A 24,037-nucleotide genomic window follows, 5' to 3' on the forward strand; every position below is an offset into this window, starting at 1 on the left:
CTTCACATATATTTTCCACTACTATAATAAGGCGGTGGCAGAATTTAAATGAACACAAATATATTCGCGAACATTTCCAGTGGCCACGAATACGAACACGAACATTCTGAAAAAGCTCGAAGATTATTCGTGCCGAGCTCTATTAAAAATCATCCATTACCACGGTCCACGAACGGTTTTCAATTCATTCATCGTAACTAGGCCGTGACACTAAGTCTTGGAAAAGCCTCGTGATGGAAATATGGTATGATTTAGTAACCCGAACGACTTCGATATCTAAATTACAAATTCATATCTTCAGATATGTACCAGTCACCAGCTTAAACATGAGGCTGAATCCATCCTACAGGGAATGGCAATCTTGAATCCCAAAACCTCATCTCCAGATCCCTATAAAATCTACCTTCAATCTCGTGTGATTGGCCTGCGGTTTCCGAGCATCCAGTCACCTCGTATCAATTGATGGCTGGAATAGATCCATTTACATAGATCTAGACCTCCTATTCTTACTGTCATTTCCAAGGTTGACAGGTGCGTACTCCGCCTTAATGTGATATGCCAAGAATCACGGTTTACCAAATCCGGCGATGCTAGCTAACGTGTGGCTGGCCACCTGGGCAGTTGAATTGACTTTCGATGATGCTTGATTGATGCCTTATATCGGGGTGGTCTATATGAATCTATCAATTATGGTCGTAATAGTAGTACTATAGGGTATTCAAAGCTCTGGCCGAGGGAAGTTCCAATACTTCTTAATACTTCAAGCCCCAATGTCCATGCAGTTGATGAGGTCATGCAAGCCAAAGTAGCAGTGAGACTGCTATCACCCTCTTAAAATGCGGAGCAGCTGGATACTGTACCCTACAACTTGTTCGAACGACGAATACGAGATACACCATAGGTAAACCTTGCCACCTTGGAATCTTTCAATGAGCATCAATGGAGGCTCTTGTTGGTATCAATAGGGAATACTAATAGTGGCCCAATATGATTGGTCTTATCTTTATTTTAAACAAATTAACGGCTTCGTGAATAGACTTTCGTCAACTGACAGCTCTAAAATTAGATAAGATGCAAATTCCAAGGTAATCACATACCGTATTTATGGATTGCCATGGCTATATCGGTCTTAAAGTTGACGTACAGCCCTGGAGGTATCATGTGAGCTCGTCTTGAGATGAGGAACCTTGGAATGAAGCATGAGCCACTGCTGAGACTCTCGGCTTAGAGATGAGGAACTTTGGAATGAAGTATGAGCGAGGAGGATAAATACCTAATACAATGTGCTATCAATTACAAGATTCATCAACTCAAATACTCATATACCACTACCGATCAATTGCAAAAATTCATCCAAGATGCACTTTTCAACCCTTGCTATCCTTTCCTGTGTCGCCTCGTCCTCAGTATTTGCCGCTCCCCAGGCCTCTCCAATTCTTACTGCCACTGTCCAACTCGTCAATCGTGATTCTGGCGCAAGTGTCAATGTCGTCATCCCTATGGATGGTGTGGAATACGACGTCCAAACTCTTTGGAAGAATACCGCTGTCGACAACGCACCTGATGGTACTGTTTTCGCTTCAAGCGCTCAACTTGTTGCTTTTAAGCAAAATACCATCTGCGCCTTCACTGAACTTTCGAATGTGAAAGGAAAATCTTTGAATGCCCAGAATACTTGGACTGAGTTTGCTTCTAAGCCCGTGGATATGTGTGGTTCTAAACTGACGTGCAAGTCAACTTGATTTGGAGTTTCATATCTTTGTTGGTGAAAGGGGTAGACTATATTATTCTGGCTTTGATTTGGGGCTTATATATTCAAGGATCTACATCATTTCAGAGTATTAGAACCTTTCCAGAAGTCCAATTATTTGAATTTTTTTTGAAAATTGACTATCTTGCTGTGATTGTAATCACGTAGTGTAGTCCCATACCCCGACTATTATTATCATTAAATAGAGCTACAACTGTTACATAATAGAATGAATAGGCTTTAGTGACAGCCTATAAATTACAGATTCCGGTTTCGTATTACATTCTCATATTTGTTGACTATAGCAGGTACGAGTTATCCATGGCATATAGTGTTCTCTTATTCTCTTACATCCTGGTACTCAAGTGTAAATCCACGTGATGCGGCACTAGGCAAACACCCGATATAATCATCTTCGGCGTAGGGTGGGCCTGCTGAGGTCAAGGACCGCCGGTTGTTTGATATTGTACTCCCTGTGATCGCTCCAGCCGCGGTATTTGTCCGAGGTTTTTGGATATTGGGCGTCCCACCAGGCCAACCTGGCCTCGCCCCTGAGGTCCCTGTAGGCTGACCTGATGCCGCTTGTCCTGAGGCGACTCCGCGGGTCGCCCCAGCGTCTGCCAGGGCGTCTACCGCTTCGTTCCCCTCTATGCCTTTATGTCCTAGGGCCCACTTGACTCTGACCGGGTGCTCCTGCATGGCTTTCTGGCAGGCAAGAAAGGCCCACTGTGAGGATGATGAGGCGTTGCCCCTGATGCACCAGACCACTGAGGTGCTGAGCCATATAGTGCCCTGCGGTTCTCTTGGTATCCGGATGGCTGCCTCGAGGCCTCTCCAGGCCCCGACGGCCTCCGCGTCGAACACATGGGACACCGTACAGATTGCCCCTGAGTCCGAGGCCACCTGTGTGCTTCTTTGATAGACTGCGTAGCCGTACCCTACCTTCCGGCCCTGTTCGTCCTGCTCCGAGCCGTCTGAGTAGACTACGGTGTCCGTTTTCGGGAGCAAGGCCGCCCATTCCCTGAACTGGGCAGCTGCTATGTCCTTGTCCAGGCCCTGCGTTGGGTCTGTCCGGCACCCAGGTGAGTAGTGGGGGGCTACTAGGGTGGGCCCTGTTACTGGGGGAATGATGGTCCCTAGGCACTGTATGTTGGTGAAGGGCCTTTACGCAGACTAAAAAGAGGTCTGAGGGATCATTACCATAAACAACGCTATTCTCCAGGCGAATGGTTGCATTTCGATTCCTAGTAACTTATATTAGCTTTTCATACTTGAAAATCAAGACTCACTTACTTACATGGCGAGGTGTGCAGCGTGCAGAGAATCGATCCGAGCATCTAGGCCATCAAAGCGGAGATCAAAGCGGAGATTGATGCGAACCTCAAACTTTGCGACTTGGGCTGCAATCATTTGTCCCATGTGGTTGATAAGCACATAAATGTTGAAGGAAAAAAGCAAAAAGAAAAACAGGTTTCTCCCACTGGTAATTTCAATTCCGATCGAGCATAACCTTCTGAGTTCAATCGACTCAATCGTAGTAATTCTCGATGAAGCCCTTCTCGATGCCATCCATTGTGCCCTCCCGCAGCATTTTAGCGAGACTGGCCGCAGTGATGAAAGTCTGAACTGGGATAGTTGGAGCCACATCTGCGGTCTCAAAACATTCACTGACAAGATCTGCTGAGAGGTCGTAATCTCCAATCACCTTGCCTAGCTCTACCAACACCGATCGTCTCAAGTAATCATCCGGCCGAGCCGGTGATGCCCATACTTTTCTGCACGAAAGTTTCTCTATGAAGGAAGAATCGAAACGGGTCAGAGCGTTGATGTATGCAATGGTGTGTCGAAAATACATATAGCGGCGTGCGGGGCGATTGGTAGTCAAGAACTTCAGCTGTCTACCATCAATATCCTGTTGGCACGGGATTAGCTTTACTTTCAACTTTCAAGAGATGGGGGACCTAGAAAGCACATACTTTCCAGCGCCACAATTTTCCGTTGGGCAAATCATGCCAAAAAAAAAAAATCAAATGGCCAGTTTTGGATCTAGAACAATCATTTTCCACTCACTCGGTTCAGTTCCTGGGATAGGGACAAAGGTGAGTTGCAGCTTGTCAAAAGCTTTCTCGATATTTTCGTCCGGGAATAAAGCATTGCGTGCCACGACTGTGTTATCTCCTGCTGAACCGAAGATAATCTAAAGATCTGCCATGGAAAGACTGGGGCACTAAGTGTGCTGTGATGACGTCATTATCTGTGAACCACACTTCGCCTGTATCTTTTTCAGTCTCGTAGAATTCCTTGACGCTCTGCGGCCAGCCTTTGCAATTTTTGGGAAGAAATTCGTAGCCTTCACCCAACTCGAATGAGACATCTCCTGGTTTCAGTGGTCCAGATCTTGCGACCCTCTTGTATAAGTCGAAGATTACAGCAGCTTGCGAGACTTTAAGACTGCGTATCTCGTCATAAAGATGTTTCCTCTATCTGGCGGTTCAATAGCCCGTTGGCCCGTCGATTTTGTGCGACGGCCATAGAAACCCCGTACTTCTCCAGGAATTGGTTGGAGAAACCTTCAATAAGGTTTGGATCGAAGTCAGGCGAAGACAACATCGCCATATCGAACCACAGAGCTCCGCCGTAGGCGAGCTTGTTTCTCCGGTTCTGCCCATCCGAAGGTCTATACTCCCCCATCCATTCGTAGTAAACGGAGCATCGGAGAGAGATACCTAGGCTCTAGAAGCGCTCCAGCTTTTCGTTCATTGCTGCGTTTTCAGTGATGCGGGCAGCTTTTTCTGTCTCAATAGTAGCACGTATTGAAGCTAGCTCTGCCAGGATGTGGAGGCCTTGCTCATTACCAATGGCGGTACGGGTGTCGTTTACCCGAGTAGGCTCATGACGGAACATCGTGTCGATTATTTCTGACATGGAAGCAGTGGTGTTAAGCTGAGAGGTTGAGTGAAAGATGATGCATTATCACTATCTAATGTCAAAGGAAGTGATTTGGGACCCACTCTTCGGTGTGTATTTAAGCCAGATTACACTCTAGTTAGAAAATTCAGTTTCATTCATTTGTGGCATTTGAATGATTGGCCAGTCTGAACCAGTCGACTTGACATCTAACCTGGGTCACCTGACCCTAATATATGCCGGAACAAAAGAAAACGATCTCGACCTCGAGATCGCTCAGAGTGAAATGAGGTTTGAGTAAAGTGAAAGTAAAAGCGTACTTGTAGGATAAACACCTTCACGAAGACTGGGCAGCTCCGAGATCAAAGAGCCCATTCAAATTCTAGAGCCAGTTTTCTCTCGTAACAAGCGGCCATTCCATTTTCGAATTGTTCTTGGTTTAGGTCGTTAGCACGGAGAGCAAACTTCAATCCTTCGATTTCGCTATCGACGACCTATTGAACGGCTTTCACATATCTAGATCCTCAAATTAGCATAAAAAGCATTATTTTTATTGTTTAAATGAAACTTACTCAAGTCTCAGCTCCAAAAATTTCTGAGGTGCATTCGTGTGGTGATTTTGAACCCGTGTTGGTGTGCTTTCAAGACCTTTGGAAGCCTTCCTCTTGAAGAAATTTATCTTCCCTTTAGCTTTCGGGCTCATGGTACCAAAAAATAGAGTATCATGATTATAGACTGATGGAAGGCTATCTGATGGCTGAAGGGGATTGACGGTGGATGATGACGATAGCTCTGGTTGTATTGTCGGGTTGAGTGGATTGGAACGGTATGGAAGGGACTGCTGGTCGGCCATGGTGGCGTGATTGTGTTGGGAGAAGTTGAATATGTCGAAGAAGTTGAGAGGGATTGAGGAAGTTAAGAAGAACTTGAAGAACTTGGAGAACTTGAGAGAGTAAAGAGCTAATTGGGAACTGGTCAGCGATATTGGCCAGCTGAGATATAGGTGATTAGGTTTTGTCAGTCGACAGTATTTCCGGGTACATAGTCTACTATATTCATTATAGGTATGCAAGTGATAATATATGTGTATTCCAAATGATAGCTATTCGTTCTAAATACTTGATTAGGTTCAATCCTTTGGATATCGATGGCGGGGCACCCAACGCCTATATGCTCCGTTAACCCTGCCAGGATGACAGCCTCTCGATACAAGTGAGTGACAGAGCCAGTTGCAGCACATTGATGTTGATATACCGTATTAGTAATAAGAGAAGATATAAATAACTGTTAGTGTTTTCGATATCGTAGGGAATAGAGACTAGATTTAGCTGAGCCTGGTCGCAGCACCAATAAATCTTCTAAATTAAGAGCTAACTGTGGAAAGTAAATACTTATGTGACATCCAAAATAACACCCGGTTTCGCTGTACGGCAAATAAGGCTATGCGGGCCGTTTTTGGGTGTTCCAAGGTTGCGTTCATTCCATGTTCTCCTGGAATGTATCCGAGTGGAGGCACATTCGTTTACAGCGTTTGCATTAGAAAGGCAATCGCACAATTTCTACGCTGCGAAATACATAAAATCAGGCTGCATCAATTCTTTCCCTAATTCCGAGCTTTTTATCATGATGGAACCCGTTTCACTATATTCCGAGGATGACAGTGGTCATTCCAATCCATGGTAATATCATGGTCTCAGAAGTGTAGTAAGTCACAGTAACCTACATTAAATCAATTCCCAAGGTTCATTGTAGTTGACATTCCAGATAATACCTATAGATACGACAACAATGTAGCATATCAACTGAATATAGATGCTTCTGGTTAATTTCAGAATGTCAAGATGTATTTACTCCGTATCTAGAGAGCAAAAGTACTGGTATGATGCACACTTTTCGTTTGACATTTAATATCTTTTTAAAGGCCATTAATCCTCTCGAATCTTTTAGTCTTCACTCTTACACCTAGTGGCTAGTTACTATCTGAATTTGACCTGAATCCTATTCGTTGCCCCTCTCTTCCAGCATTATGGTTCGAAATTTCTCTGGACCTGGCGCCTTCATTGTTGGACCTGGCGTCTCCAATGTCGCATCTGATGATGCCAAAAATCAGACAAAATGGCCCAAGAACCCCAAAGACGTTGTTGTAAACGAAATTGACACCGGTGCACTCATCAATGAAATGGCAGCACTTCACCTTTTACCAGGGAAACTCGAGCTACCACCACGCGAGTTCATCCCGGAAAAACGTGTGAATCAAAACCCAGAGGGTCTAATTTGGGCACTCAATGAAAATGAGGAGCCTCCTAAAATTCCGGAAGGGACATATCGGGGGACTCGTCTAGCGCTGACTCAAGTCTACGATCTTATCGAACAACGGTACTTGCATTGAAATTATAATCCTTGGGCATTGCCACTGATATTCTCGACAGTTATGTATCTTTTATGGATATAGCCCAGATCGAATCTTCGATTCCATCGGCTCAGACCTTGGACAAGAAACAAGAACTATTCAAGTTCACACAAGCAGCGCCTGTGGAGGACGGCGGCGACGGATATCCACCCCATCTTAATCTTGCAATTAATCTGGCATGGGCGAATTCTATGAGCGAGGCGGATGTGAGCCAGAAATCAAATTTTCCGGTCTGGGGTATTTTCGATTTTTTGCGCTTGGCGCAGTTAAAGGGAATCATGTTAGGAATTTTGCCGGGCAAGTTGGGTGGAGGAACTCCTGATGTAGGAAAGAAGCTCGCCGATGTGGAGGCTTATAATAGAAAGTCACTCGAAACTTGGGGCTGGGTCAAGCGCATACAGTTTGATGTGTTCGATCGCCGCAACATTGGCGAGTTAAAAGATTGGTATAGCGATGCCCGGTTCGCCCAACAACATTTTACAGGTTCAAATCCTACAACAATTGAACAGGCTTCGGATGGAATGATCAGGCACTTTATCGATGCCGCAAAGACACAAGAAGATAAAGTAGCTAAGGATACCATCATCGAGCTTAGTATCGACCATCGCAAGTCTCTTTATATGCAGGACTGTAGCTATTTTCGCAAGGCTGCTGGTCTGGATCTAGCTGATGATATTAGATAGAAGATAACCGAGGAGTCTGATGACTGGCCTTGGAGATATGGTGAATCCTCCCACTACTTATGCCCCTACGCTATGTGCTGACTTTTCGGTCCTTATTATAGCCAAGACCTGTGTGCAATGTAGTGATTGGCTTCGGCATGAAGTCACCGTGCACCTTACATGTACTCATATGATTGAAGTCTATCATCGTCGCTGCCAACCGAATGATTAATCCCAAGCACGCTGTGTTTCGGCTACTTCGTCCGCACTGGAAGAAAACCCTAGCAGTGAATGGAGCTGCCCGGAGCACGCTTGTTCCTTCTGTGATTCTCCCTATAATCGGGCTTCCGCAGAAAGAAGGCCTCCATTTCATCCGCTACGAATATGAGAACTTCAACTTCCAGGGGAGCTACGTACCAGCAGATCTCAACACACGAGGGTTTCCTCCAAACGAACTCCACACCGACAAGTTTCGTAACTATACATATGCTAGATGCATCAATAGCCTATGGAATAAGATCAGGGAATATGTGGAAGGCATGCTTTCTCTAGCCTACCCAGGTACTGAAGCCGCCGCCAATCAACAAGTCCAGAACGACAAAGATATTCAGAATTGGTCTGAGGAGATGCGGTCTACTAATGGTGCTAACTTGAAATACTTCCCGACTATTAACACGCTTAAGGATCTAGTCGACTGCGTGACCATGTGTATTCACCTCGCATCGCCACAGCATACAGCTGTCAATTATCTACAAGACTACTACCAAATCTTTGTGATCAACAAACCTCCTTGTCTTTTCACTAAGCCTCCAACTTCTCTAGAGAGCCTGCTCTGCTATACCGAAGCTGACGTCGTCAAAGCGCTACCTATGAATCATAGTCTTGAATGGCTTCTAGCCTCACATGTTCCATACCTCCTCAACTTCAAACCGAATCCAGATAACGAAACGCTAATTGCGTATGCACATTCGACGTGGAATATTTATAATAAGAAGCCTAAGCCTCGCTCAGATATGGATGAGCAAATCTACAATGTGCTCAAGAAATTCTACGATGCGCTTCAGGAGAGCGCTGCCGAATTTGAAAATTACTCTGGGAAGAAATCTGACGGCATCCCGTACAACGTGTTGAAACCAGATTGGAATGCAATGTCGATTGTTATTTAACTGTATCAGAACAAATGGCATAGTTACAGTCTGGTCGCAATAGTCTAAATCCATTCACAATTATGTATCCAAAGCCGGAATTGAAGAGAGACAGGTTGTTCAGGCCGGAGTTCACTCGGGGGCACATGAATAATGTCAATGTTATAGTTACAGATTGCTTTTGATTTTTGTTTGCAGTTTTCCAATTGTTTTTTATACTATTGAAATAAGTATAGGGAACTTTTAAATGTACGGCCCCTTTGATTACTTGCACGGCCCCCTGCCTTATTACTAAGGTTTTAAGGCACCATCAGGCACCCATTTAGTTCTGCCAATATTTCTGCCAGTATTATTGAATAACTATTCAGCCGAAAACCGGCCACGGTCGCATCTCAACTTAACTCCCAACTTTTCCTTCGGTCGCATCTGCCTAATTTTACACCTGTATTTTGTTTGCTGTATAGAGAATGTAAATATTTACAGGGGTTGGAGGACTTGGCTCAAATATGACTAATATAAGGCGTTCAGGCGGTAATTAAAGCGGTCAGGAAAAGTAGAGTAAACCCTTAGTAATAAGGCAGGGGGCCGTGTAAGTAATCGAAGGGGCCGTACATTTAATATTAATAGTTCCATAAGTATATGGTACCATCCAAATGATAAAGGCCGCACAAGTAATCCTATGAATATCTGTGTAGTGAAATAGAGGTTCAAAGAAGGAGGCTTTTATATACAACAAGAATGACTATATATGGTGATGTAACTTTTCTCTACCCTTGATTCAGGCCAGATACAAAAGAAACTAGGGATGTTGCTTCGATGCCGCTCCTAGTGGTAGAGGCCAATACGCAACGATTTCATCTGATGATGAATCGTATAGAGGCATAGACATTAATAAACTATTTTCACGTAATGTTCTTATTTCAATATACGCTCAACTTCGATATACCTGTTTGGCCTTGAAGGAAACTGTTGGATTTATGTGAGCCATTTTCGTGGAGTATTTGCTAGATCAGATTTGGTTCCGAACTTCAAAAACCATATTCTCTTTTTATCTGACTTTTGACTGATCTTCACCGACTGTAAAATCTACGGCTTTCCATTGACGATGCTATGACGCCTATGAATCCAGATCAGACTAGTGCTCTTTCCCTTCTCTTCTCTACAGGTCTCACATTGTTCATTATTTACCCATTTAGCAACCCACAAAATGTCTGAACTACGACCCGAAATACCACCCCGTCTCTTAGCTCTTATGCCACGATATCGAGATACACTTGAAATGAACCCGAAACCATCGGTCACAGTGTCACGATCAGTCTCTGATTTCCTTGAGGCCAAGATTCGCCAGTACCACTGCGAACTAGACTATATCAAGTGTGCCCATGCTGGGCTATCCGAGATCTTTGTAGCAGAGAATCTGTCACCATCTGATTATTGTGAGGCTCTCAACCCTTTTTTGGCTCAAACTAAGAGCGTGACCACCGAACTCCGAACTATTGCAGAGCACCGCAAGTTTATTGAGGAAGATATCGAAGAGTACTCAGCAAATAAGCGACAGAAGACTAGTCAGCTCGAACCAGAGGTGCTTGAAAGAGCCTATACTAGCACAATATTGACAAGAGTGATGGGGGCATGTAAGAAACGGAAGGCTCACGACCAATCCCATTTTAAAGCACGTGTTCTGAAGTATTACGATCTTCCAAAAGGCCGCTGCCACTTATAAGTCGGACCTTGGCTTCCAAAATATATCAAAGCAGCACATCTGGTACCAAAAAGTCTAGCCACCGACGAATTCGCCGCTCTATCCGGAGTTGATGAACTAGAGCTATCAGACCCGAGAAACGGTGAGTATCCTCTAGGCTATAAGTTGTGAAGTCATATCCTAATTCCAAGTTTTGATTTAGGTCTGCTGCTTCATCAAAGTATCGAGTCAGCACTAGATCAAGGAAAGATTGTTATCAATCCCCGTTCTAGAGGACGATATAGTGGGCACTTAGTCGAAATGGAAGTGTGTTTTCACAGATAAAACTCTTCTTAACCAGTCAGCAATCGAGGAGATGAGTTGTTATGGGCCTAAGTGGCGTGACTTAGATGGAAAAGAGCTTGAGTTCGCTAAAGGCTCGGATGCTCGCCCTGCAAAGCGTTTTCTTTACTTCCGCTTCATCATCACATACATCTTTTGCAAGAAGAACTCGAATATGGAATTTACAAAGGAAATTGAGGCCAAACATGATTTCTGGCCATGTCCCGGGCCATATCTCCGAGAAAGTATGCTCCGCGTGCTCGCACGCAACATTTCCGGTTTCGATCTCCCAGGTTCGATGTTGGAGCAAACTACCTTCTCAGACTCAGCTCACCCATGCCCTGACGATAAAATTTCTTCCAGTCTCATCGCCGCACAAGATATCTATACGGCAGTAACCGCATGCATGAAGAATTCGGGCGAAATAGATTCGGAAACAGGTTCCGAAACTGAGAGTGATGATGAGGATGATGAGTTTACGGTACACGAGGACGATTACAACAAGTACTGGTAGATTTTCTTCGAGGCTTTGATTCTTGTATTTTGTGTTGGCTTGGATGTTAGAGGATCAATCTTTCATGTTAAAGATTAATACTCTAAATATATCATTATTGGTTCATGTCTGATTTTCAGTTCAAATATTTCCTTAACCCACTGATGCCCGAGCTTTAGTCAATATTGATGATAAAGTGTGCGATGAGACCAGTTAGTTGATGAGGCCCTTGGGCAAGACTTCCAGAGCAGCTGAAAGAGTGCTTAATTCCAAAAATCCAAAGAAAAGTATTTCATAGTTAAATCTACCTGATAATGTCAACTGTACTCCGTACAGAGATGAGTGAAAATGTGATGTGAGAAGAAATTTCGCCGTTCGAACCCGGTATAGGGAATCGATAAAAAGAAAAACCAGCAACGTATTAACTAAATGCCTGGAAAAAATATACAAGTATCCCGCAGAATACGTAGGCAATAATGAAACCGTAATGACTTGAATGAAAACCATGTCGCCCGAGAAAAACCAGAAAAAGATGAGAAGAGAATAAACAAGATGAAAACAGAGAAGCAAGCTGCAAGCTGCAAGGTCCACGTATGGGGTGGTTAACCTGGCCACTGTGTATATATTGGTATTCAAACACAGTATAGACAGGTGGCTGACCACTTGTTGCAACTATGATTGATCCGCGTTGGCATTGGAAGTTGTACCTTCGAAATAACCGCCCTGGGGAGATGGTGTCCCGGCGTTCTGCGGCATTGCAGATTCTTGGGTCAGCGCAACGCTATCAGCAGTTGGGACCTGTGAATTCCTTCGAAGTGCACCACCCAGCCAAGCGAGGCCACCATTCAATGAGTCACTGAAGCTGCGGAGACGAGTGACCTGATCCGATTCGTTGGTAGACCGACCAGCATCTGGAGATAGACCTGGCAGGATTGTGGCTGATTGAAGTAGCTCAGAAGCGTCCGTTATCGAACTATCATGAAAAGGTGCTAGTTCTTCATCATGGTATCGAATATTCTGACTTCCGTAAGCACCATCAATTTGTCTTCGACGGCCTGCCTTCCGTCTACGATCTTTGTAAGGACTGACTTCCCCGCGGCGAATAGACTCTGCAACTACAGCACTGAAACCAGCTGAGAGAGTAGGGAAAAGCGGGCCGGGTGAGAAGCGGTTGGAGATAGAGTTGCGTAAAGCACGCCGTGAAGGTGTTTCAATATTTGCTTGTGCTCGGTCGGCAGAAATGACCTGGTCTGCAGTCGTAGTTGAGGCTCTTCGGAAGGCTGCGGCCGCGGCGCTTGATGAACCTTCTTCAATGCCGGGTGCTGGGGGAAATCGAAGAAGCACCGTTGACTCTTGAACATCATCTTCCGCTTGTGGAGGAGTAGAAGTGCGGTAAATCTCTGGGTCAGATGCAGGTGTCAGGACAGTCTGATCTTCGAAATCTGCCCAGGGGTTTGTCATGTGAGATGGAGCGTGCAATGGCGAGGGCTGCTCCAACGAGGCCTCTGAAAGCGCTGAGTCAGCTGTCAATGATTCAATGGGAGAAGAAGGTGTGGCAGAAACAGCGCCTCGAGGTGTGTGCTCGTTGGCATCTCCCCCGTCTAGACCGTAGTTTCGATGAGATACAGGCGGGGATCGATTATCATTGCCGTTGATCTCAGGTGTATTGAAGGACTTTTGCAAAGGTGGTGATAGATCAAAGCTATCACGATAGAGCTGTGAATCCATCAAGCCAATAGAACCCTCTTCGTCTTCGCTTGAAAATGATGACTCGTCGTCAGATCGGACCCTGCCACTTGTGATAAAGTACACTCCCAGGAATGTCAACAGACAACCCCCAATGAACTTGGCGGCACGACCAACCGTCATGGAATTGAAATCACGGTAGAGTACTGCACTTCCAATTATCACGGACAGAGTAAAGAGGACAAACTGAGTCGGGATCACTTGAGTAGAGTCGAAGCGCTGCAATGCACGATTGATATAGCGAACTTGCATCAAAGCACTGGCCACGAGGATAAAGACAAGCAAATAGGTGATAGGAAACGTAATGGCATGCCATAGAGTAAAGGTGAGCATGGAGGAAACACCCTTAGTTGACAATGCCGTATAGCCGCCTGGAATATCACATTAACACGACAGTCCTATCGCATTTATGACAAGAAGAGGGCCTAGACTTACCAAACAGCGCCACTAGCCCAACGTCAATGAAAATTGACTGTCGACCGTACTGATGGCTGATCCACATCAGTGCGATGATCAGCCCAGTAGTCAAACCGAAATAAAGCTCGAATTCCCATGTAGTGATCCTTTCCAAGATTTCATCAGGGCCAAGCTTCTCCTCCGAAGAATTAGCACTAAGCACAACAACCGCAGCACCAGCTATAGAGATCAACACGCCCCATAGATCTCGCTTGCGGAACTGTTCCTTCAGTAGGCACGGCGCAATAATACAGTTCGAGATCAGCGCAACAACACCCAGAGGGGAAACAATAGACGCCGGCGCAAATCCATACGCCATGAAGTTGCCCATCTCTCCTAAAGTCATAAGTACAATACCCGCCCACCAATATGGGGAACGAAGGTACGACTTCTTTTTCCCGTTATCAGTTCCATCAGTGCGGGAAGTGCGATCGGATGTAGAAGATTCTCCTCTCGAACTTCTTTGAGCCAATTTCCGCCGAACTGCATTTCTGGGAGGATTGTCTATTTCGTCACAATACGCTTCAAAATCGCTGCGCTCGTGTTGATCCCGCAATCTTCCCCGATTTTGGGTCCGAGTGCCATTACTTCGCACCGTCCCATACGAGCTATGTGTGTCTGCTCCCAACTGTGAGTTTCGCCAGTCGGTTTCTTTCTGCGTCTTTCTGAGCTCATATTCGCGTGCGATTCGGATGTGCGCATAGCGCTGGATGTTTAGAGCGACAGATATCAAAACATTACCAACCAAAGCAGTCACAATGCCGATAAGGGACGACCATTCAGCTTCCCCATTGTCATCACCATTATGGTCCTTTGGTAACGGCGTAAAGGTTGGTGTGGGGTAGGGGGTACTGTATGAATAGGAGGCAGCATATGGTGTTGCCGTCGGCGGTATTAGAGTGGAGGTAATGAGGGATTTCAGCAGGCTGGCTACCACAGGGTTTTGTGAGGAATCCATATGATCAGATATAGTAGATCGAGGCAAGAGCGCAAGCCTGCGTATTCGAAACTCGATTTGATGTACACAGGTGCCGAGGGTGGGTTATCGGCCGGAAGTCCGCAACTCTTCCACAATTACTGATTGAAAACAGCCGGGATAGACGGTTAGCAGGTCAAGTCGCTGAACACTGCATGATGGAAATTTGCACAGGGTGAAAATCTCGACAAAATGCTCTTCCGACAACTCCTCGCAAGTCGCATGTGCGGAGAGGAGATGCGCGGTAACTGACGGAGGAGACTAAAAATGCTCATGTCAGCATGCGGGTCTTTACTTCTTGAATCTCCTTACTAAACCAAGCCACCGATATTTAATACATTCGAGTGAAACACGTCCAATCCGAAAACTGCCCGCAGTCAAAGCTACTGCGTTGCTTCGTTCCATTGGGTAAAATGAGCAGTGATCAACTGTGGCTTGGGAACGTCATGCCGCAGGAAAGACAAGACCCATTCCAGAGCTGCAAGGAGGGCCGCCATGCGCGCTACATTATTTAGATACTACGGAGTACAATATCTATCAGTATAGAAATTCCAAGTGGGAAAAAAGATGTACACGTCTTGTTATACGATGAATCCGATAGTGTTCGTGCATATTTACGTGCATAAGTTAATCACCGCCGTGGCCTTTTCGTTTGAGGCTTCTCCTCTTCTTCATCCTCACTAAGTTCCGCGAAAATCGCCTTAGGTTGAGTTTCCTCGTATGCTTTCGTAAAGATCGGGTCTTTCTTGGCCTGTTCCGCGTACTTCAACAACGCCTCTCGAGGATCCTCATCCCGCATGGAACTCAGCGGAATGTAATCGCGAATATGCTTTTCATCAGGCTGCGACTGCGCAAATGGTGTGGTAGCTGGAAGATGCGGTCGGCGAGGGTCGCGAGAGCGACCTGAGGCTGTTAGTCCCACAGTCGGGTGACGAGCCGAAAAGCTCGCCGAGCTGTAATGCGGAACACCGTTGGAGCTAACAACTACAGAGTCACCGGCGAGACCCGAGCTCAAGTGCGCAGAAGATGTGATGTCATCAAGATGGCGGCGCTTAGGTGCCTTGGACATGACCAAAGCAGCACCTTTTGTCGACATGGTCGGGTTGTAAAGAATGTGTGTTTCAGCATTAGCTGAGCCGGTGAGGATTTGATTCAGCTTCTCATGCCAAGAGACCGTTATCAAAGGTGATCCAGGGGTGACAGGAGTGATAAGTTCTGGCTTCAGCGTGATTGCGCTGAGAATGTGCAGATGGCCGGTTTCCGAACCCACAATGACATTAGTTGACGACGGGGAGAATTGAACGTTCGACGTGGGGAAACGGGAAGATGTCGATGTATGGGTGATGGTCGTGAATGGGGTCTTGAATTTCCTGATATCCCATAGCTTGATCGTATCATCTCCACCTCTACTGACGACAAACCGTCCATCAGAGCTGATATCCAAACCACCAGTCCATGTCTCTCGAGTGTGAGCATCCTGCACTTCACCACTAGGGCGTCTATATGGTCCATTGCCACCATATATCATCAAACTGCCATCAAGAGCCGCAGCAACGAGGATATTTGATCCACCGTTCTTTGGGCAGCCCCAGGCGAGGGCAGTCATCTTGGTCCGACCAGCAGACCCAACCACCTTCGACCTATGCGTAATGACCTCCTTCTGTGAACGACCCACGTTGGCATCCCAAATGCGCACTGTGCCATCGAATCCAGCGGTAGCGCATATGTTATAATCTGACGGAGACCATGCACCACTACTCGCTTCTGCGGTATGTCCCTTTGTATGATGGAGATCACGCAAGTACATGTCACCTTTTGCAAATTCCGTCAACGTCTCTCCATCTCGACTGATGATTCGCGGCTGGGATGTTGCAGAAACGACTAGAACGTGACTCGGCGAGAGTGGATTGAAGGCGGCATAGTGAACGGGGTGGGTGTCTTGCGCCGCGGCTTGTCTCTTAAGTGAAGGGTCAACAGATTTGAAGGCGCGAATAGTGGATGGTGTCATGGATGCAAAGTCATGAAGTTTGATCGTGCAATCGGCTGAACCTGTAATTAATCGGGCCCCCGAGGGGTCCAATGTCATAGTTGTAACAGCACGCTCATGTGTTTTGAGTACCATTTCATGGGATATAGGGAATTCATCCTCGTCATTGGAATCATCTGAATCTTCATCGCCTGAGTCGTCATCACTATCGCTACCTTTTGGCTCTTGCGGTCCGTGTGGTTTTTCCGCAGGGCCAGGTGTTTGCCCTTCGTCATCTGCAAGAGGTTGCGGTGCCGCAACCTCGGCTCGCTTGGACCGATTTATTTGTGAATCAACATCAACAGCTTTCTCTTGCTTACCAAACCCTGAAGGGAAGAACTTTTTGAACGCTTCCTCGTCAAACCCTTCCATTTCTGAAGATGTGAGTAGTTGCGCTGGCAAAAGAACTTGCGCCGCGATAAGACAGAGCTTGTTTGCAGTGTTTGCACATCTATAAGCATAGTGCGGAACGATGACTATTTTACATGACTTATCTAGTCATATAAGCTACTACTACAAATATTTCAAGGATAAGACATGACTATAATGAATCTAGAATGATGAGGTTCACCAAGTTTACTTTGAATCGGAGTACCAGTAAAATAAACCCATTTCACTAGCTATATTACGGAGGGATACAGCATGATTGAGCTCAGCCGAGTATGAAACGGTGCTTACAAGTACAACCCCTCGACAGGACCGCCATCCTGCTTTGTCTTCATGATGCGCTCGCGGGCTGCACGGAAGTCGTCCATTTGAACTCTCATCCGCCGCTCTCTCAAGGCCATCAGACCGGACTCAGTACAGATAGCGCGAATATCGGCACCAGAAAGATCGTCCTTCTGATTAATGAACTCATCAAGATCAACGTCATCGCCGAGAGACATCTTTGATGTGTGGAGGGTGAAGATCTTCTTCTTGGTATTTTCTGAAGATGTATGTTAGCAATTTTGGACAAAAGCAGATGCACGAATTGCTACTTACGGTCCGGGTTCTCAAAGAGAATCTTTCGGTCAATACGACCGGGTCGAATCAAAGCAGGATCCAGTGTGTCAATCTTGTTGGTGGCCATGATGACCTTCACGTCGCCACGGTCATCGAATCCATCAAGCTGGTTAAGCAGCTCCAACATGGTTCGCTGGATTTCACGCTCACCGCCGGATGTCGAGTCGTAACGCTTGGTACCAATAGCATCGATTTCATCAATAAACACGATAGATGGAGCATGCTCAGCAGCAACTTGGAAAATCTGGCGAACCAGACGAGGACCATCGCCCAGGTACTTCTGAATCAGCTCACTGCCGACGATACGAAGGAAAGTGGCGCTTGTCTGGTTGGCGACGGCCTTTGCCAGTAGAGTCTTTCCGGTACCGGGTGCACCGTAGAGAATGACACCCTTCGGGGGCTTAATACCCATTTCCTCGTACAACTCTGGGTGCAGCAGAGGCAGCTCCACTGCTTCACGAACTTCCTGGATCTGAGACTCAAGACCACCAATGTCCGCGTACGACTCAGTCGGAGCCTTATCCAACTTCATCACTGACACAAGAGGATCGGATTCTTCGGTCAGAACACCCACGACTGATACCGACTTATGGTGCAAAAGAATGCTCGCACCGGGCTCGAGGAGGTCTTTGTCGACAAATGACATGATCGAAACGTAGTACTCAGGACCGGTGGCACTGGAAATGATTGCATGATCATCGTCAATCAACTCTTCCAAGTTACCCACGCCCATCGGGCTGCCTCGCATGTCATCGACTCGACTCCGTTCATCCGCATTCCGGTCCATCAGGTCCAAGTCACCTCGGCTCACAGGATCTTGGGTGGCCTGGGCCTTAGACTTGCGCAGTCGTTCCATATTCTCAACGTATTCCTCTTCTAACAGCAGATGGTCATGGACCCGCTGCATTCGGAGATAACGTAGCTTGCATCGAGAGGTTGGGTAGATGTCTGGTAGCTTAGAAGCAGTGCTAGGGCCAGCAGCCTTGCGCTTCTTTCGTCCGATACGGGTAGTAGGCGGGGGAGGGGGCTCGTATCTCGGTTTCTCTTTCTGTTGGGTCAGGTCATTAGAGCTGCGCAACTAACAAAGAGCATGACAACACCATACCTTCTTATCCTTGTCATCGCGGCCATCGCCACCAGGGCCACCGCCCATGTTGGACTGCTGGTTACCCTATTCACAACGTGTCAGTATCAAGGCGAAGGAGAGATCGACCAGGAAGGTCACAAAACGAACCATGTCTGTAAGATACTGAGAAATACACTGTCAGGAGTGCAAGGTGCGAATTTGAAGATATTTAATTCCAGGTGTAGATCTGAGCTTCTTGTTATAAAATGGAGATGCAAAAATCGAGGTGGAAGGGATGAGCTGCCAATGCAGTTATGATGATGATTGATTGATTGCCCGGGGGCCGAGCTGGAAGCTGTTGCCATAGGCACGTGATAATATTTGTAGCCTCAGGCTGCTAATGTGATCATTGCTGCCTTAATGCCTCGGCAGGTCTTTCCTCGAGACAAACAATTGAAGCTATTTGAACTCGGTCTGACACGAACGATCAACAGCGGTTGCTTGCAGACGTTCGTAAAATACTTATCGATCCTTGAATTGGAGTCTCTATCGTCGCAGTCTAAAATTACGAGGTTCGTCGCCGAAGCTAGTTATTCACTCATACTTCCCCCTCCATTGGTGAGATTGTTCGAATCCACCCTCTTCTCTATTCCAAGGAATTCAAGTACGGAGTAAGCATCTCTCGCTTCTTTCACCTACTATTCGGGCTCCCAACTTTACCGCCATTTTGCTGACTTAATTTGCAAGACTATTTTGTTTCTATTACTTGATTTCGCTCTTTCTTCACTAGATTCTGAGTTATCATAATAACTCAGTATTTCTGCATCAACATGTCAAGCGCGCAGATGCGCCGAATTGGCAAGGAGCTAGCAGATATTCATGATGACACCAAGAGCCAAATCAAAGCAAAGCCTGTCCATGGGGACAATATCACCCATCTGATGGGTTCTTTTCCCGGGCCACCTGGAACTCCTTACGAAGGCGGCACTTACAATATCGAGATAAAAATTCCAACTGATTACCCTTTTAAACCTCCAGTCATGAGGTTCGATACAAAAATCTGGCATCCGAATATCAGCAGTCAGACGGTAAGTGTCCCGACTTCACCTACTTAGATAGGAAGCCCACTAATAATTGACCTTAGGGCGCCATTTGTCTCGATACTCTGGCCGGTGCATGGTCACCTGTATTGACTATCAAATCATCATTGCTCTCTCTACAATCTTTGCTCGGTGATCCTGAGCCGAAAGATCCTCAAGACGCCGAAGTAGCCAATATGATGTTGCAACGGCCAAAGGAGTTCATCCGTGTTGCCCGGCAATGGGCTATCATATATGCCGGCGCCATTCCTTATGATACTAAGGATGAAGATGGTGGGATGGATGAGGTTCAGGAAATTCCTATTGATCTTTCTCGGTGAGCAAAAGACTCTTGACACTTGACATGTACAAAAATTATCTAACTATGTGATGAAAGGTACGATGGATACAGCCAGAACTTGGTTGATCAGTTCTGCAGCATGGGATTTGATGTGGATCAAGTTGTTCGGGGTTTTCAACAAGCTGGCATGAATCGCAATGAAATGTCGCTGGGAGAAGCAGACGTGGGCGTAATCACTGCCATACTACTAGGGGAGCATTGATCGGAGTAAAGCTTTTTTTCTGCAATAGCTTTAATAGTTTCTTACGATGAAATGTAAAATAATTGATAGTCATTTCATTAATGCAAACAAGGAATACCTTCAATTACTATTCGCAAAAATTCAAAGTATATTTAGTTGGAGTAACTTCAGCTAGTCTCTTGGTTATCGATAAGGGCCAAATCTAAGCAACTTCATCGACTCGTCCACTTCCGTTTCCACTTCCACTTTCACTCACTTATGCCATGTCCCTTGTCTTGCCAAGTGTGGTCTTGTAGTTGCAAGCAAATCTCATAATAATATTTCATCCTTTTGATACCTCAAATTCCGCCTCCACATTCTACTCTCCCGCAGACCCTTCATTTGGTGGCTAGCATGATCGAAGACGATATTTACCGTACATCCTCGCAATTTCGGCTATGGTCCTACACTCAGGCCTCTTTACAGTCTCTCAGGGCCAGCACAAATATTATCGCCAGTGAACGAGTGCGCATCGCGTTGCAGCGAACTCGCGAACTTCAATCCGCCACGTCTTCTGCGGCTGGAACACCACAACCAGGGAGCGATAATGAGGTAAAGAAGCAGGATGAAAAGGGCATCGATCCTTTGACTCCTGAAGAGGAGCTGATTCTCGTGCGATATTATTGCGAACAGACGTTGAAACTGGGAGAGACATACAAACCACCGCTCCCCACAATAGTTCGAGTAGGTTATTCACACATTTCAAACAATTATTTAATACTAATTCTTCGTCTTATCTATCAGGCAACAGCTATCCAGTATCTTCGCCGTTTCTATTTGACCAACTCTCCAATGACCTACCACCCTAAATCAATCATGTCATGCGCACTCTTTCTCGCGACAAAGACCGACAACTATTACATGTCTTTAAGACAATTTGCCGAAGGTATCCCCGGCGAAACATCGCAAGAAGAAGTTATTGCTCCAGAGTTCCTGCTTATTCAAGGCCTTCGTTTCACTTTCGACGTTCGACACCCATTCCGCGGACTAGAAGGTGGAGCTATGGAACTCCAGGCTATCGCAGAAGGACAGGGCCTGCCTACACCACACTTCCCAAATCAAGATCCAATCCAGCTTCAAAAGACCCTCCTCTCGATTGCACCACCCACGACACCTTCTTCATCCATCACTGATCGAATCGCACGGGCACATGGCATGACTCGAGAGACACTAAAGTCCGCGGCGCAGCTGACAGACGTATATTTCCTTTATACTCCTTCTCAGATCTGGCTTGCGGCCTTCTTACTCGCAGATAGGCCACTGGCTGAGTTCTACCTCGAGACAAAACTCGATGGACCAGCCACCGAAACAGATAACCAAAGCCCACTCTATGAGCTCCGCATCAAGCTGTTCAAAATTCTCAATGATTGTGCCGCTATTCTCCAAGCATACACCCCTCTTTCCACGGATCCAGAGCAGATGAAAAATCTAAAACGCATTGCCAAAAAGTTATATCAGTGCCAAAAATCCTCCAAGGGTAACCTGAAGCGTGATTCGGCTCAGCCTCGAGTTCCGGGTGTTGCTGGGGTTGCCGACTCGGGACAGTTGACAGAAAGCGAAACGGATCGTCTAGCTAAAAAGCAAAAACTAGAGCAAGATCAAGATCAAGGAAGGAATATGTTTGGTCCTGAGCTTGTGACTGATCGGTTCAAGCAATAATTCTAGCTGCAATGATTCCCGATGCAAGCAAGACGATAGAAAGCAACGGAATGATCATAATCTATGCATGAATATCGGAATGAAAAACTAAGATGAGCCAGCAGTAATAGAGCATAACAGGTTGGTTCTATTTTCTACTATTGCTTGTTTCAGTAAATGCTACACCTCATGAAGTAATCAAAGGCTCACGGTCCAAAGAGCCAAGTCTTTCCTTCAGTTTTCTCCCAAACTGAGGTCGACACTGAACCATTCAGCTGCCTTAATATTTGTTCTGTTATCATGTACATCATATTAGTCTCCCATCAAAGATACCTGGAGTACCTTGATAGTATCACGAGGGACTCTAGCTAGGTATGTCATCGGTTTCGAAAAAATTATACAGATTATTGTTATAGTCTACCTAGGTATATTGAGAAAATGAACCTAGATGAAACAGCTGTGTAGACAAATTATTGATGTCGTAGCTTCTTCATGTATGTGAGCCTGATAATTCCGTGAGGCTTAAGCTTAAATAGGGTTAGCTGAATATATTGCTCACCACGATCATGATGAATAATCAACATTGAAGGTTTTGGGGTCCGCGGAGAAACAATCAAAAGTGCTAGAGAAATGGCACGAAATAGCCTAGATCCTGATAAAGTAATTTAGGTCCGCGGAGAAATGTAGACAACGGGTGGGAGAGACCATCTTTTCCAATATTCCATGTTATTCAGGATACAAGTCTGCCTCTATGACTCGGTTGGCACGCGATCCTGGGTTTGTCTCTCGAGTCAATACCTGGAATATTGATATCGATCGGTCCTTAAACCCGCTAATTCCAGCACCTCGGTGGCATCTAGTCCCCACACCTATCGCGCATTTCCTAGGGTACCGGGATGGACCGGTCAGGCCACTGGGGAATGTGGTTTGGGCATTTTGGTCTATGCTTGGTGTTTTCTGTGGAGTAGCCCTAGTGGCATCAGTCTCTGAGCGAGTGCCATCTTTTCAAAGTCGAGATACTCCAGCTATTATCGGTAGTTTTGTAAGTTGCGTTAGAGTGATAGTTGGCTGGACCTTGACATACGCTGACCACCAGATTAGGGTGCTGCAGCGGTGATTCAGTTCTGTGCCATCGAGTCACCTTTTGCTCAACCCCGTAATGCATTCATTAGCCAGATGTTTGCTTGTCTCATCGGCGTGGGCATCTCCAAGCTTTTTGCCCTGAATGCAAATGCTGAGTCTTACCTATCGTTAGGAGGCGCTCTAGCATGCGGATTGACCACTGTAGCTATGCTACTTACAAACACCATACACCCACCGGCGGGAGCAACAGCATTGTTAGCCGTCACGAATTCAGAGACATCACAGCTGGGTTGGTTTTTGTTCCCAGTCATGATCCTCGGTATCACTTTGATGCAAGTAGCGGCCTTGATAATCAACAACATCCCAGCTCGATATCCATTGTACTGGTGGACACCCCAGCCTCTCTTCCGGCCACGACATGACGTTGAAGGATATCAAAAGAAAGGCTTTGATGAACCAAGTCAGTGTGAGGATGAAGATAGTGTAGCTGATATGCCTCAACGATTAGTGATTCAAAAGGGGAAAGTTCAAGTTCCTGATCGAGTTTTTGTATCACCCGAGGAGAGAAGTATGCTGGACAAGATTAGTGAGCGAATGTGACATCTATTTGTTAACTATTTAGTATTTACAGAGTAACTAGTTGATGACAGAGGAAACAGCTTAGTTAGCGGTAAAAAGTAGACACCTCAGGCCTCGGAAAAATTGTGCGGTGACGTCGAACTCCCAATCAGCGATAATTCATTTGCGGCCCACAACTAAAATTTCTGCTGATTTTTCTCCTTCTCTTCGACCACATTGTTAGGGGGCTTTGGCCAAAAATTATTCATACTCTACAGACCTCTCAACTTTTTATACCGTCTGAAAGCACTTCCGATTGAGAAAACTTCTTCAGTCGATAAGGGCTTTTCTTCTAACTTCCCCCACCTCTCACATTCGCCCCTCTATTCGCCCCGCCGTTGCTCCACTCACTTTTTACATTTCTTTTCGCCTT

The 24,037-nt window shown here is 46.0% G+C and overlaps 12 protein-coding genes across 12 annotated transcripts; 7 read left to right on the forward strand and 5 right to left on the reverse strand.

The window, feature by feature from the left end:
* Window positions 1-1,358: 1,358 nt before the first annotated feature.
* Window positions 1,359-1,742, forward strand: N7495_001024 (uncharacterized protein; the record flags this gene model as incomplete). The annotated part of the gene is made up of 1 exon (XM_057203694.1): window positions 1,359-1,742. The coding sequence occupies one exon, from the start codon at window positions 1,359-1,361 to the stop codon at window positions 1,740-1,742; it is 384 nt and encodes a 127-aa protein (XP_057067767.1).
* A 1,536-nt stretch (window positions 1,743-3,278) lies between these two features.
* On the reverse strand, window positions 3,279-3,605 carry N7495_001025 (uncharacterized protein; the record flags this gene model as incomplete). Its single annotated transcript, XM_057203695.1, has 1 exon — window positions 3,279-3,605. The coding sequence occupies one exon, from the start codon at window positions 3,603-3,605 to the stop codon at window positions 3,279-3,281; it is 327 nt and encodes a 108-aa protein (XP_057067768.1).
* Window positions 3,606-4,213: 608 nt separating this feature from the next.
* N7495_001026 (uncharacterized protein) lies at window positions 4,214-4,441 on the reverse strand (the record flags this gene model as incomplete). Its single annotated transcript, XM_057203696.1, has 1 exon — window positions 4,214-4,441. One exon carries the CDS (start codon window positions 4,439-4,441, stop codon window positions 4,214-4,216), a length of 228 nt encoding a protein of 75 aa, XP_057067769.1.
* Window positions 4,442-5,019: 578 nt separating this feature from the next.
* On the reverse strand, window positions 5,020-5,510 carry N7495_001027 (uncharacterized protein; the record flags this gene model as incomplete). The annotated part of the gene is made up of 2 exons (XM_057203697.1): window positions 5,020-5,140; window positions 5,230-5,510. 2 exons carry the CDS (start codon window positions 5,508-5,510, stop codon window positions 5,020-5,022), a joined length of 402 nt encoding a protein of 133 aa, XP_057067770.1.
* A 1,173-nt stretch (window positions 5,511-6,683) lies between these two features.
* N7495_001028 (uncharacterized protein) lies at window positions 6,684-7,750 on the forward strand (the record flags this gene model as incomplete). Its single annotated transcript, XM_057203698.1, has 2 exons — window positions 6,684-7,033; window positions 7,087-7,750. The coding sequence occupies 2 exons, from the start codon at window positions 6,684-6,686 to the stop codon at window positions 7,748-7,750; spliced, it is 1,014 nt and encodes a 337-aa protein (XP_057067771.1).
* Window positions 7,751-7,953: 203 nt separating this feature from the next.
* Window positions 7,954-8,895, forward strand: N7495_001029 (uncharacterized protein; the record flags this gene model as incomplete). The annotated part of the gene is made up of 1 exon (XM_057203699.1): window positions 7,954-8,895. The coding sequence occupies one exon, from the start codon at window positions 7,954-7,956 to the stop codon at window positions 8,893-8,895; it is 942 nt and encodes a 313-aa protein (XP_057067772.1).
* Window positions 8,896-10,081: 1,186 nt separating this feature from the next.
* Window positions 10,082-11,411, forward strand: N7495_001030 (uncharacterized protein; the record flags this gene model as incomplete). The annotated part of the gene is made up of 2 exons (XM_057203700.1): window positions 10,082-10,439; window positions 10,966-11,411. The coding sequence occupies 2 exons, from the start codon at window positions 10,082-10,084 to the stop codon at window positions 11,409-11,411; spliced, it is 804 nt and encodes a 267-aa protein (XP_057067773.1).
* Window positions 11,412-12,062: 651 nt separating this feature from the next.
* N7495_001031 (DUF803 domain membrane protein) lies at window positions 12,063-14,550 on the reverse strand (the record flags this gene model as incomplete). Its single annotated transcript, XM_057203701.1, has 2 exons — window positions 12,063-13,507; window positions 13,572-14,550. 2 exons carry the CDS (start codon window positions 14,548-14,550, stop codon window positions 12,063-12,065), a joined length of 2,424 nt encoding a protein of 807 aa, XP_057067774.1.
* Window positions 14,551-14,760: 210 nt separating this feature from the next.
* Window positions 14,761-15,083, forward strand: N7495_001032 (uncharacterized protein; the record flags this gene model as incomplete). Its single annotated transcript, XM_057203702.1, has 2 exons — window positions 14,761-14,812; window positions 14,914-15,083. 2 exons carry the CDS (start codon window positions 14,761-14,763, stop codon window positions 15,081-15,083), a joined length of 222 nt encoding a protein of 73 aa, XP_057067775.1.
* Window positions 15,084-15,199: 116 nt separating this feature from the next.
* N7495_001033 (proteasome regulatory particle base subunit RPT2) lies at window positions 15,200-18,836 on the reverse strand (the record flags this gene model as incomplete). The annotated part of the gene is made up of 5 exons (XM_057203703.1): window positions 15,200-17,045; window positions 17,273-17,522; window positions 17,579-18,647; window positions 18,705-18,770; window positions 18,834-18,836. 5 exons carry the CDS (start codon window positions 18,834-18,836, stop codon window positions 15,200-15,202), a joined length of 3,234 nt encoding a protein of 1,077 aa, XP_057067776.1.
* Window positions 18,837-19,495: 659 nt separating this feature from the next.
* On the forward strand, window positions 19,496-21,984 carry N7495_001034 (uncharacterized protein; the record flags this gene model as incomplete). Its single annotated transcript, XM_057203704.1, has 5 exons — window positions 19,496-19,753; window positions 19,810-20,081; window positions 20,142-20,268; window positions 20,659-21,009; window positions 21,070-21,984. 5 exons carry the CDS (start codon window positions 19,496-19,498, stop codon window positions 21,982-21,984), a joined length of 1,923 nt encoding a protein of 640 aa, XP_057067777.1.
* Window positions 21,985-22,714: 730 nt separating this feature from the next.
* On the forward strand, window positions 22,715-23,646 carry N7495_001035 (HPP family protein; the record flags this gene model as incomplete). The annotated part of the gene is made up of 2 exons (XM_057203705.1): window positions 22,715-23,005; window positions 23,065-23,646. The coding sequence occupies 2 exons, from the start codon at window positions 22,715-22,717 to the stop codon at window positions 23,644-23,646; spliced, it is 873 nt and encodes a 290-aa protein (XP_057067778.1).
* Between the last annotated feature and the right edge of the window lie 391 nt (window positions 23,647-24,037).

This window comes from Penicillium taxi, assembly GCF_028828555.1.
Source record: "Penicillium taxi strain IBT 34144 chromosome Unknown utg000001l_segment0_segment0, whole genome shotgun sequence".
NCBI classification, from domain to species: domain Eukaryota; kingdom Fungi; phylum Ascomycota; class Eurotiomycetes; order Eurotiales; family Aspergillaceae; genus Penicillium; species Penicillium taxi.